Below are 12,992 nucleotides of genomic sequence, written 5' to 3'. Positions count from 1 at the left end.
TACAAAAATTAGCCAGGGATGGTGGCACACACCTGTAATCCCAGCTCCTAGAAAGGCTGAGGAAAGAGAATCACTCAACCCCAGGAGGCGAAGGTTCTAGTGAGTCGAGAACACACCACTGCACTCCAACCCAGATGGCAGAGCAAGACTCTGTCTCAAAAAACGAAAACAAAACCTTACTGCAGAGTTTAAAAATATCCAGTTCCCTGTTTGCTTCTCCTGTGCTTTCAACTCGTTAGTTCTTGGAAGAGAGCTTGATGTCCACATATTACATATTACAGTGCTCCCTAAGCATTCAGAATGAGGCAATCAGTGGAGGAATTAGTGAAATATTTTCCTAGATCTATCTGCAATGTCTTCTTTCCTACTGAAACATAGGGCTGGGACTCTAGAAAAGCTCCAGCACTTCATGGTCCTTTCTTTTTATAAGTAGGAGTCTGCCCTGTTATCTCCATGTTGGAGCAAGGGAAAGAGCCCTGGACTGTGGAGAGTGAAGTGAAAATAGCAAAAAAATCCAGATGGGTGGGAATGTATTACAGGTGTAAATGTAGGTAAGAGCTCAGATGGGCAGAGTGGAAGCTCCACCTTCAAATAGTGTGTGGGGAAACTCTCTGCAAGTGGGAGAATTCTGTGGGTAAAGGAAAGTTTGAGTCCTGAGATCTTTGAAAGGACATCTTTCTTTGCCCCTGCTTATCTCTCTGCTCTTTCTTTTCTTATGACAGAGTCTCACTCTGTTGCCAAGGCTACAGTGCAGTGGTGCAATTTTGGCTAATTGCAGCCTCCGCCTTTTGGGCTCAGGATTCTTGAGCTCCAGCTTTCTGGGTAGCTGGGACTGCAGGCACTCACCACCATGCCCAGCTAACTTTGTGTTTTTAGCAGAGATGGGGTTTCACCATGTTGGCCAGGCTGGTCTCAAACTCCTTATCTCAAGTGATTCACCTGCCTCAGCTTCCCAAAGGGCTGGGATTACAGGCGCGAGCCACCATGCCCAACCGTTATTATTTTAAATAGTTTTGTCTTTTAGTTCTTAGTAAACATATAACTGGTTTAAGCATGATTCCAGTGTGAATATAACAACCACGTTAGTGTCCATTCCTTTCAGTACGCAGAAGTGAAGTGTGTTGTATAGATATTTGGGCAGAGGTTATTGTTGCAGGTATGTTAAACATCTTAAACTTATAGTATAATAATGAAACTTAAAATTTCTGTAACCTGGCCGGGTACAGTGGCTCACGCCTATAATCCCAGGACTTTGGGAGGCTGAGCCGGGGGCGGATCACCTGAGGTCAGTTCAGAACCCGCCTAGCTAACATGCTGAAACTTCATCTGTAGTATAATTACAAAACTTAGCCAGGCACTGTGGTGGGCAGCTGTAATCCCAGCTACTCAGGAGGCTGATCCAGGAGAGTCACTTGAACCCGGGAGGCGGAGGTTGCAGTGAGCCAGGGTCGCACCATTGCACTCCAGGCTGGGTGACAGAGTGAGACTCCATCTCAAAAAAAAAAAAAAAATTCCATAACCTGCAAAAACTACTTCTTCTCCAGTAGAACTTTTTAAATTTATTCCAGAATTATTTCTGTGTATGTTGCATTTTCATTAACATATATTTACAGTGTTTTTTCATGAGTTTTAATTTTAAATAATATGAAAAAAGTTTAGTTATGAAGAAAAGGTACACATATGCCAGTTTCTGTATCTGTCCTTTTATTAATTAATTTATGTGTTTATGAGACATAGTTTTGCTCTTATCACTTAGGCTGAAATGTAATGCTGCGATCTCGGCTCACTGCAACCTCCGTCTCCCGGGTTCAAGCAATTCTCCTGCCTCAGCCTCTGGAGTAGCTGGGATTACAGGCATGCATCGCCACACCCAGCTAATTTTGTATTTTTAGTAGAGACAGGGTTTCTCCTTGTAGGTTAGGGTGGTCTCGAACTCCCGACCTCAGTTGATCCGCCTGGCTCATCCTCCCAAAGGGCTGGGATTACAGGCATGAATCACCATGCCCGGCCTATCTGTTTTTTAATTTACCTTTACTGGAGAACTTTGTATATGCTTCTGGGTTGGAGTTACTCTTTAGCCTTCTTTCATTTATTTTTATTTTCTTTGAGACAGAGTCTCAGTCTGTCACCCAGGCTAAAGTGCAGTGGTGTGATCTCGGCTCACTGCAACTTCCACCTCCCAGGTTCAAGCGATTCTCCTGTCTCAGCCTCTCAAGTAGCTGGGACTGCAGGTAACTGCCAACATGCTGGGCTAATTTTTTTTTTTTTTTTTTTTTTTTTTAGTAGAGACGGGGTTTCAGCTTGTTAGCCAGGACTGTCTCAATCTCCTGACCACGTGATCCTCCCACCTCAGCCTCCCAAACTGCTGGGATTACTGGCATGAGACACCGTGCCCGGCCTGTCTCAATGTATTTAAAATATGTTATTGCTGGCCAGGCACGGTGGCTCATGCCTGTAAGCCCAGCACTTTGGGAGGCCAAGGGGGGCGGATCACGAGGTCAGGAGATAGAGACCATCCTGGCTAACATGGTGAAACCCCATCTCTACTAAAAATACAAAAAATTAGCCGGGCGTGGTGGCGGGCGCCTGTAGTCCCAGCTACTCAGGAGGCTGAGGCAGGAGAATGGCGTGAACCCAGGAGGCGGAGCTTGCAGTGAGCCGAGATCGCGCCACCACACTCCAGCCTGGGAGACAGAGCAAGATTCCGTCTCAAAAAAAATAAAAATAAAGGCCGAGTGCAGTGGCTCACTCCTGTAAGCCCAGCACTTTGGGAGGCCGAGGCGTGTGGATCACAAGGTCAGGAGATCGAGACCATCCTGGCTAACACGGTGAAACCCCTTCTCTACTAAAAATACAAAAAATTAGGGTGTGGTGGCGGGTGCCTGTAGTCCTGGCTACCTGGGAGGCTGAGGCAGGAGAATGGCCTGAACCCAAGAGGCAGAGCTTGCAGTGAGCTGAGATTGCACCACTGCACTCCAGCCTGGGTGACAGAGTGAGACTCCATCTTAAAAAAATAAAATAAAATATGTTACTGCTTATTAGATGACTTCATGTATTGCAAGTCTTACAGTACAGGCTCTTAACTTCCTTTGTTTAATAAGATTTGTCAGCCTTCGGTGATGTTGATGATAAGATGCTCTTTTTCCTGTTTCTGTCATTTCACTGTCCTGTTAGAAATAGCTTAGACTGATGCTGGGCACGGTGGCTCACGCCTGTAATCCCAGCACTTTGGGGGGCCAAGGTGGGAGGATCACGAGGTCAGGAGATCTAGACCATCCTGGCTGACATGGTGAAACCCCGTCTCTACTAAAAATAGAAAAAATTAGCTGGGCGTAGTGGCGGGCACCTGTGGTCCCAGCTACTCAGGAGGCTGAGGCAGGAGAATGGCGTGAACCCAGGAGATGGAGGTTGCAGTGAGCTGAGATCATGCCACTGCACTCCAGCCTGGGTGACAGAGCGAGACTCCGTCTCAAAAATAAAAAAAGAAAAGAAAAGGAAAAGAAATAGCTTAGACTGCTGGCTGTGGTGGCTCACTCCTCTAATCCCAGCACTTTCGGAGACCAAGGTGGGCAGATTGCTTGAGGTCAGGAGTTTGAGACCAGTCTGTACAACATGGTGAAACCTCAAATATACTAAATGCCAAAAATGGGCCAGGTGCAATTGCTCACACCTGTAATTCCAGCACTTTGGGAGGCTGAGATGGGCCAATCACTTGAGGTCAGGAGTTCGAGACAAGCCTGGCCAACATGGTGAAATCCCGTGTCTACTAAAAGTACAAAAATTAGCTGTTCATGGTGGTGTGCACCTGTAATCCCAGACTTGGGAGGTTGAAGCAGGAGAATCACTTGAACCCAGGAGGTGGAGGTTGCAGTGAGCTAAGATCACCCTACCACACTCCAGCCCAGGTGACAGAGTGAGACTCTGGGCTGAGGAGGGAGAATCACTTGAGGTAGGAGAATCATGCCACTACACTTGAGCCTGGGTGATAGAGCATGACTCAGTCTCAAAGACAAAAGACGAAATAGCTTAAACTGGGAGGCTTAAGAGACAGAAATTTATTTTTCATGAATTTGGGAAGCGGGAAATCCAAGAGCAAGGTGCCAGCCAAATAAGTTCCTGGTGAGAGGCTTCTTCATGGTTTAGCCTAGCCGTCTTCCTACCATGTCCTAACATGGTGGAAAGAGGAACAGGCAATGAGCTCTTTAATGTCTCTTTATAAATGCACTTTTAGTATTCACAGGTAGTCAACACCCATGGCTAAATTCTCTCCAAGTCTGCATCTGAAGGAACAGCCTATTAGAGAATACCACATCTACCAAAGCTTATTTGAGAAGTAGTTATTTATCTTATTTTTTTGAGATGTAGTCTCATTCTCTCACCCAGGCTGGAGTGCAGTAGCATGATCTCGGCTCACTGCATCCTCCGCCTCCCAGGTTCAAATGATTCCTGCTTCAGCCTCCCAAGTAGCTGGGATTAAAGGCACCCGCCACCATGCATAGCTAATTTTTTTTGTATTTTTAGTAGAGATGGGGTTTCACCATGTTGTCCAGACTGGTCTTGAACTTATGACCTCATGATCCACCTGCCTCAGCCTCCAAAAGTGCTGGGATTACAGGCATGCACCACCGCACCCAGGTGTTATTCAGTTCTTTTTTTTTTTTTTGAGACGAAGTCTCGCTCTAGTCCCCAAGGTTGGAGTGCGATGGTGCAGTCTATGCTCACTGCAACCTCTGCTTTCCAGGGTCGAGTGATTCTCCTGCCTCGGGTCCCCCAAGTAGCGGGGATTACACGCCCGGCTAATTTTTGTATTTTTAGTTGAGATGGGGTTTCACCATGTTGGCCAGGCTGTTCTAGAACTCCTGACCTTGGGTGATCCACCCACCTTGGCCTCCCAAAGTCCTGGGATTACAGGCATGAGCCACCATGCCTGGCCATAGTCAATTCTTATTCCTTATAATGCTGTGTATTTTCTTCACCTCATATATTAGAAGGTAGTGATCTTAACATGTATTTCAGTTCTTATGTTGTGTACTGGTGGTAAGAACAAGTTGTGGTTTTTTTCTTAAGAGGGAATTGTTTAGAATTCTGCAGGCTGTATAAATCTACTTATTTTCTTGCTTGTTTTATCATGGGTTACAGTATTTTATTATTTGATTAATGAATTAATAATATATTTTATTAATTGATTTTATGATTTTACATGTGAGTTTTTGGTACGTGGTATGCAATATAACTGAGAGATTCCACTCATTAATGTCAAAAGTGCCCCCGGGCACAGTGGCTCATGCCTGTAATCCCAGGATTTAGGAGGCTGAGATGTGTGGGTCACCTGAGGTCAGGAGTTCGAGACGAGCCTTGCCAACGTGGTGAAACCCCATCTCTACTAAAAATTTAAAAATTAGCTGGGCATGGTGGTGTGTGCCTGTAATCCCAGGTACTCAAGAGGCTGAGGCAAGAGACTCGCTTGAACCCAGGAGGTTGAGGTTACAGTGAGCCCAGATTGTGCCATTGCACTCCAGCCTGGGTGACAGAGCGAGACTCCATCTCAAAAAAAAAAAAAATACAAAGACTTTTTTTAAAAAGTTACAAAGTGCCTGTTCCACATGGATATAGGTAATTTTGTAACAGTTATTCAGAAAAATATAGTATTAACATTTTCTTTTTTTTTTTGAGATGGAGTCTCACTTTTTTGCTCAGGCTGGAGTGCAGTGGTGCGATCTCAGTTTACCACTATCTTCGCCTCCCGGGTTCAAGCAATTCTCCTGCCTCAGCCTCCCAAGTAGCTGGGATTACAGGCGCCCATGACCACGCCCGGCTACTTTTTGTATTTTTAGTAGAGACGGGGTTTTGCCACGATGGCCAGGCTGGTCATACTCCTGATCTGAGGAGATCCACCTGCCTCGGCCTCCCAAAGTAGTGGGATTACTGGTGTGAGCCACTAAGCCCTGCCTTTTTCTTTTTTTTTTTTGACTCGAGTCTCACTTTGTCACCCAGGCTGGGGTGCAGTGGTGCGATGTTGGCTCACTGCAACCTTTGCCTCTTGGCTTAAAGTGATTCTTGTGCCTCATCCTCCCGAGTACCTGGGATTACAGGCACGGGCCACAACACCTGGCTAATTTTTGTAATCTTTTATTATCTTCTCTGTGCTATGATTGTTTGACAGTACAGAATTTCCATTGATTTTGGTTATCCTTACAAGAGCTTGTTGTTGATTATTTACCAATATAGTACATTGTCCGGTCCTTTAGCATTTATTTCTATACAGTAAATATGCTGTAAATATGAAGAATATATATTTTCTTCTTTTTGTTGTTACAGTGATAAATTTTTTGCAAACTGTGACACACTTTAAGGTCACAATGGAAAAATACTCCTTACTTTAGGCTTACACATGTTTGTGCCCTGTCAGTGTTTTGTCATGATATTAGAAATAGGCTTCCATAGAAATGATTTGAAGTACATGCAATCGCCCTTCATTTATTAAAGGATCTTCCTCCTTTTGTGTTCATGAACTTTGAAGCTCATGTTTGAGATGTTTAAAATAAGTATTGTTTTTGGTGTCATATTTACACATTTCAGTATTATATATTATCTGTACTGAATTGGAAAACTGTTGGTGTTTATATTTTGTAGATATCTCTTCCAAATGCATAATGAAGGAGTTCTCATCAATAGGGAAAGGCAATACAGAAGTGATCCACACAGGGACATTGCAAAGACTTGCAAGTCATCACATTGGAGAATGTTGCTTCCAGGAAATTGAGAAAGACATTCATGACTTTGTGTTTCAGTGGCAAGAAGATGAAACAAATGGCCATGAAGCACCCATGACAGAAATCAAAGAGTTGACGGGTAGTACAGACCAATATGATCAAAGGCATGCTGGAAACAAGCCTATTAAAGATCAGCTTGTATCAAGCTGTCATTCACGTCTGCCTGAACTGCACATATTTCAGCCTGAAGGGAAAATTGGTAATCAACTTGAGAAATCTATCAACAATGCTTCCTCAGTTTCAACATCCCAAAGAATTTCTTGTAGGCCCAAAACCCATATTTCTAATAACTATGGGAATAATTTCTTCCATTCTTCATTACTCACACAGAAACAGGATGTACACAGGAAAGAAAAATCTTTCCAATTTAATGAGAGTGGCAAATCCTTTAATTGTAGCTCACTCTTTAAAAAACATCAGATAATTCATCTAGGAGAGAAACAATATAAATGTGATGTATGTGGCAAGGACTTTAATCAGAAGCGATACCTTGCACACCATTGTAGATGTCACACTGGTGAGAAACCTTACATGTGTAATAAATGTGGCAAGGTTTTTAATAAAAAAGCATACCTTGCACGTCATTATAGACGTCATACTGGAGAAAAACCTTACAAGTGTAATGAGTGTGGCAAGACGTTCAGTGACAAGTCAGCCCTCTTAGTTCACAAGACAATTCATACTGGAGAGAAACCTTACAAGTGTAATGAATGTGGCAAGGTTTTTAATAAACAATCAAACCTTGCACGTCATCATAGAGTTCATACTGGAGAGAAGCCTTACAAATGTGAAGAATGTGACAAAGTTTTCAGTCGCAAATCATACCTTGAAAGACATAGGAGAATTCACACTGGTGAGAAACCATACAAATGTAAGGTTTGTGACAAGGCTTTCAGACATGATTCACACCTGGCACAGCATACTGTAATTCACACTAGAGAGAAACCTTACAAGTGTAATGAGTGTGGCAAAACGTTCGGTGAAAATTCAGCCCTCTTAGTTCACAAGACAATTCATACTGGAGAGAAACCTTACAAGTGTAATGAATGTGGCAAGGTTTTCAATCAACAATCAAACCTTGCACGTCATCATAGACTTCATACTGGAGAGAAACCTTACAAATGTAAAGAATGTGACAAAGTTTTCAGTCGCAAATCACACCTTGAAAGACATAGGAGCATTCACACTGGTGAGAAACCATACAAATGTAAGGTTTGTGACAAGGCTTTCAGACGTGATTCACACCTGGCACGACATACTGTAATTCACACTGGAGAGAAACCTTACAAGTGTAATGAGTGTGGCAAGACCTTCGTTCAAAATTCATCTCTTGTAATGCATAAGGTCATTCATACTGGAGAGAAACGTTACAAGTGTAATGAATGTGGCAAAAGTTTTCATCACAAATCAAGCCTTGCATATCATCATAGACTTCATACTGGAGAGAAACCTTACAAGTGTAATGAATGTGGCAAGGTTTTTAGGACACAGTCACAACTTGCATGTCATCATAGACTTCATACTGGAGAGAAACCTTACAAATGTGAAGAATGTGACAAAGTTTTCAATATCAAATCACACCTTGAAATACATAGGAGAGTTCATACTGGAGAGAAACCATACAAATGTAGGGTTTGCGACAAGGCTTTTGGGCGTGATTCATACCTTGCACAACATCAGAGAGTTCACACTGGAGAGAAACCATACAAATGTAAGGTTTGTGACAAGGCTTTCAAGTGTTACTCACACCTGGCACAACATACTAGAATTCATACTGGAGAGAAACCTTTCAAGTGTAGTGAGTGTGGCAAAGCCTTTCGTGCACAGTCAACACTTATTCACCATCAGGCAATCCATGGTGTAGGGAAACTTGACTAATGTAATGATTGTCACCAAGTCTTCAGTAACGCTACAACCATTGCAAATCATTGAAGAATCCATAATGAATAGAGATCTTACAAGTGTAGTAAATGTGGCAAATTTTTCAGACATTGTTCATACGCTGTAGTTCATGGGTGAACTCATATTGGAGAGAAACCTTACAAATGTCATGATTGAGGCAAGGTCTTCAGTCAAGCTTCATACTATGCAAAACAGGAGAATTCATACAGGAGAGAAACCTCGCAAGTGTGATTATTGTGAGCAAAGCCTTTACTTCACGTTCACACCTCATTAGACATCAGAGAATCCATACTGGACAGAAATCTTACAAATGTCATCAGTGTGGCAAGGTCTTCAGTCTGAGATCACTCCTTGCAGAATATCAGAAAATTTATTTTTGAGATAATAGTTCCGAATGCAATGAGTATAGCAAACCATCAAGCATTAATTGACACTAGAGTCAGTTCAGCATTGACTTGAGTTTGAGTTGACTTAACGTTGAGTTCAAGCATTAATTGACATTAAAGTGTTTATGTTAAGAGGATTAGGCTGAGTGGGGTGGCTCACACCTGTAATGCTAGCACTGTGGGAGGCCAAGGTGGGTAGATCTCTTGAGGTCAGGAGTTTGAGACTAGTGTGGCCAACAGGCGTGAGCCACTTTTCCCACCCTGTTTTTTGTTTCTTTAACAAAAACAGATACAGATTTTTTTTTTTTTTAATCACCTGGGTGCAGGCAAGCTGAGTCCGAAAAGAGAGTCAGGGAAGGGAGATGGGGTGGGGCCATTTTATAAGATTTGGGTAGGTAGTGGAAAATTACAATCAAAGGGGGTTGTTCTCTGGCTGGCAGAGGTGGGGGTCACAAGGTGCTCAATGGGGGAGTTTTTGAGCCAGGATGAGCCAGGAGAAGGAATTTCACAAGGTAATGTCATCAGTTAAGGCAGGGACCAGCCAATTTCACTTCTTTTGTGGTGGAATGTCAACTGATAGGCATTTTTATGGGTACCGTGTTGAATCTAAATCACATTGGGTTATATAATTATTTAACAATATTAATTTTTCCAAACTATCAATATGGGTTGTATCTCTATGTATGTTTTTAATCATTTTGATCAACATTTGTAGATTTCAAGGTACAAACTTCTCAGCTTTGTACGTTTATTCCTAAGTATTTCTTACTTTAAGTTCTCTAGCAAATGGAAGTGTTTTTAAATTTTCTTTTAAAATTGTTTATTGTTAATGTATGGAAATTCAAGTAATTTTTGGTGCTGATATTGTATTGTGCAAATCCACTGAATTTATTTAGTAGTTTTGAGGGAAGAGAGAGACCCTCTCATATTATTTTATATTGTTTTATACTCAGTACCTGTTATAGGAAAAAAACAAGGAAGTGAAATCAAAGACAGGCAGCCCGGCGCCAGGCCTGAAACCAGGCCTGGGCCTGCCTGGCCTAAACCCAGTAGTTAAAAATCAACTCATAACTTAGAAACTGATGTTATTCATAGATTCCAGACATTGTATAGAAGAACATTGTGAAACTCCCTGCTCTGTTCTTTTCCACTCTGAACACCGGTGCATGCAGCCCCTGTCACATACCCCCTGCTTGCTCAAATCAATCATGACCATTTCATGTGAAATCCTTAGTGTTGTGAGCCCTTAAAAAGGACAGAAATTGTGCATTAGGGGAGCTCAGATTTTAAGGCAGTAGCTTGCCGATGCTCCCAGCTGAATAAAGCCCTTCCTTCTGCAACTCAGTGTCTGAGAGGTTTTGTCTGAGGCTCATCCTGCTACATTTCTTGGTTCCCTGACCTGAAAATGAGGTAACCGATGGATGGCCGAGGCAGCCCCTTAGGTGGCTTAGGCCTGCCCTGTGGAGCATCCCTGCGGGGGACTCTGGCCAGCCTGAGTGACACGATCCAAAGAGCGCTCCTGGGTAGGAAATTGCCCCGGTGGAATGCCTCACCAGAGCAGCACGTAGCAGGCCCCCACGGAGGATTAACGCAGTGGCTGAACACCAGGAAGGAACTGGTACTTGGAATCCAAACATCTGAAACTTGGTAAGACAAATCTTTGGAAGTTGCCCCACTCCATCTGAGTGGAAGCGTGGCCTGATCACCCACAGCATGCCTGCATTGGCGCTTTTGTTCTGGTTTTGACCTGATTTGAATTGTTAGATACTTTAGTTTTGGTTTTGACTTGGCTTGAATTTTTTAGTACTCAGATTTTGAATTTCGTGATTTTGGTTTGGTATAAACGGTAAAAGTGCATGTGTGTGCCCTCTTTACCCATTCTTTGTCTTGTGGTGAGTATGTGTGGTGTGAGCATGGTATTTTGTCTCAGAAGAAAAAAAAAACATAGTTCAGGCACAAAGTAAGCCCACCCCACTAAGAAATATGTTAAAGAATTTCAAGAAAGAATGTAAAGGAGATTATGGTGTAACTGTGACCCCAGGAAAACTTAGAACTTTGTGTGAAATAGACTGGCCAGCATTTGAGGTAGGTTAGCCATCAGAAGGAAGCCTGGACGGGTCCCTAGTTTCAAAGATATGGCACAAGGTAACCTGTAAGCCAAGGCACCCAGACCAGTTTCCGTACACAGACAGTTACACCTGGTTTTAGATCCTCTCCCCCCGCCCCCCACAGTAGTTAAAAGAACAGCAGCATAAATGGCTGGCAGAGGCAAGAGAAGACCAGCAGAGAGAAAAAGAGGCCATCTATACCAATCCTAAGTTAATTTAGACTAAACAAGGTCTTATTAATAGCAAAGGATAATTGAAGTCCCAAACTTACAAGGTTTTCAACAAAAGTGAAGTTTGCTAAAAGTTAACAGCGTAGCATGTATTATAGTAACTTCTAGTCTGGTAGCCTTAGACAGTCTAGTCCAAAGACATAAAGAAAGTTTGTTTAAAAAATTTTTTATGCAAAAAATGTATAATTTAAAAGTAATAAGGCCTCCTGTGTATTACTGAAGAAACAGTTTATGTACAAGGTGTATAAGAAAAGTAAAATATACCTATAGTAAAAAGATTATAAGGAGGCATAAGAATGTGGATTTTTACCTATATTAAAAAGTTAAAAAAATTATTGTTTGAAAATTTAAGCAAGTTTTAAAACATTAATTGTAAAGAAAATTCTGTGTGTAAACATATTAGCTAAAGTTAAAAAGGTATCATCCGGTTTTTCTGTGAAATGGACATCAAAGTAAAAATGCAACAGGTTTTTTCTTAAAGCATCAACCTGCTCTTTAACAAAAATTACAAAAAGTTAAAAAGAGTCTATAAAATCTAACCTTATGGTCAAACATGAAAAATTAGATAAATATGTCTACAAAGTTTTATTCAAATTAAATTTAACATTAGTAACACACTAATATAAAAGTAAAATTTAGCTTATCTGGTATAAAAATCATACAAGAAGCATTATTAAATATAAAATGGTGTTCAGCTTTCTTTGGTCTAAAAACTAATAAAAATCGGTGCTAAAGGAAGCATTCATTTTACTAGAGGATGATAGAAGTTAAAGACTTAAAACAAACTTTGGCAATTGAGACAGCACACCAAGATGCAAATGCCTGGTTGAAATAGATCAAATATTCCATCTGCACATTAAACAAAAGCAATTGTTATGCTTGTGCACCTGGCAGGCCAGAGGCCCTGATTGTCCCCCTTCCACTAAGGTGGTCCTGTAGTTGACCAGGTGTGGGCTGCATGGTAGCTCTTTTCCAGGATTCTACAGCCTGGAGTAACATATAGCTCTCTCTGCTATATCCCGAAGTCCCTGTGGATCAGCCCCCGAGGGCCTTCCAGCTTCCGTCTCCCAACACTAAGTTCACTTCTTGTATCTCACGGCAGAGAGGAGATTTAGCATTCCTTGGAGACCTGCAAGGATGCAGTGAGCTTAAGAATTTTCAAGAGCTTATCAATCAGTCAGCCCTTGTTCATCCCTGAGCAGATGTGTGGTGGTATTGTAGTAGACCTTCAGTAGGCACTCTGCCGAATAACTAGAATGGCACTTATGGTTTAGTCCATTTCACCCTGGTATTTCATCAACCAGAAAAAAAAAAAAGAAAAACTCATGTCAGCCCCAGCCCTGAGGCTACCTGACCTGACAAAACTCTTTGCACTCTATGTGTCAGAAAGAAAAAAAAATGGCAGTTGAAGTTTTAACCCAGACTGTAACGCCCTGGCCAAGGCCAGTAGCCTATCTCTCAAAACAACTAGACAAGGTTTCCCAAGGCTGGCCCCCATGTCCAAGGGCCCTGGCAGCAATGGCCCTGTTAGCACAAGAAGCAGATAAGCTAACTCTTAGGCAAAACATAAACATAAAGTCCCTTTAATAAATA

General features: G+C 42.2%; 1 protein-coding gene across 4 annotated transcripts in view; it reads left to right on the top strand.

The window, feature by feature from the left end:
- ZNF888 (zinc finger protein 888) overlaps positions 1-10,401 on the top strand; it is a 39,776-nt gene extending 29,375 nt beyond the window's left edge. For all 4 annotated transcript variants that reach the window (XM_031004632.3, XM_063701601.1, XM_063701600.1 and 1 more), the window contains one exon: positions 6,634-10,401. In XM_031004632.3, the coding sequence (XP_030860492.1) occupies positions 6,634-8,651 (2,018 nt within the window). In that variant the 3' untranslated portion in view covers positions 8,652-10,401. The remainder of the gene's footprint in view (positions 1-6,633) is intronic.
- Positions 10,402-12,992: the final 2,591 nt, after the last annotated feature.

Source organism: Gorilla gorilla, chromosome 20 (assembly GCF_029281585.2).
Source record: "Gorilla gorilla gorilla isolate KB3781 chromosome 20, NHGRI_mGorGor1-v2.1_pri, whole genome shotgun sequence".
NCBI lineage: Eukaryota > Metazoa > Chordata > Mammalia > Primates > Hominidae > Gorilla > Gorilla gorilla.
This window is presented reverse-complemented; position numbering and strand designations above follow the sequence as displayed.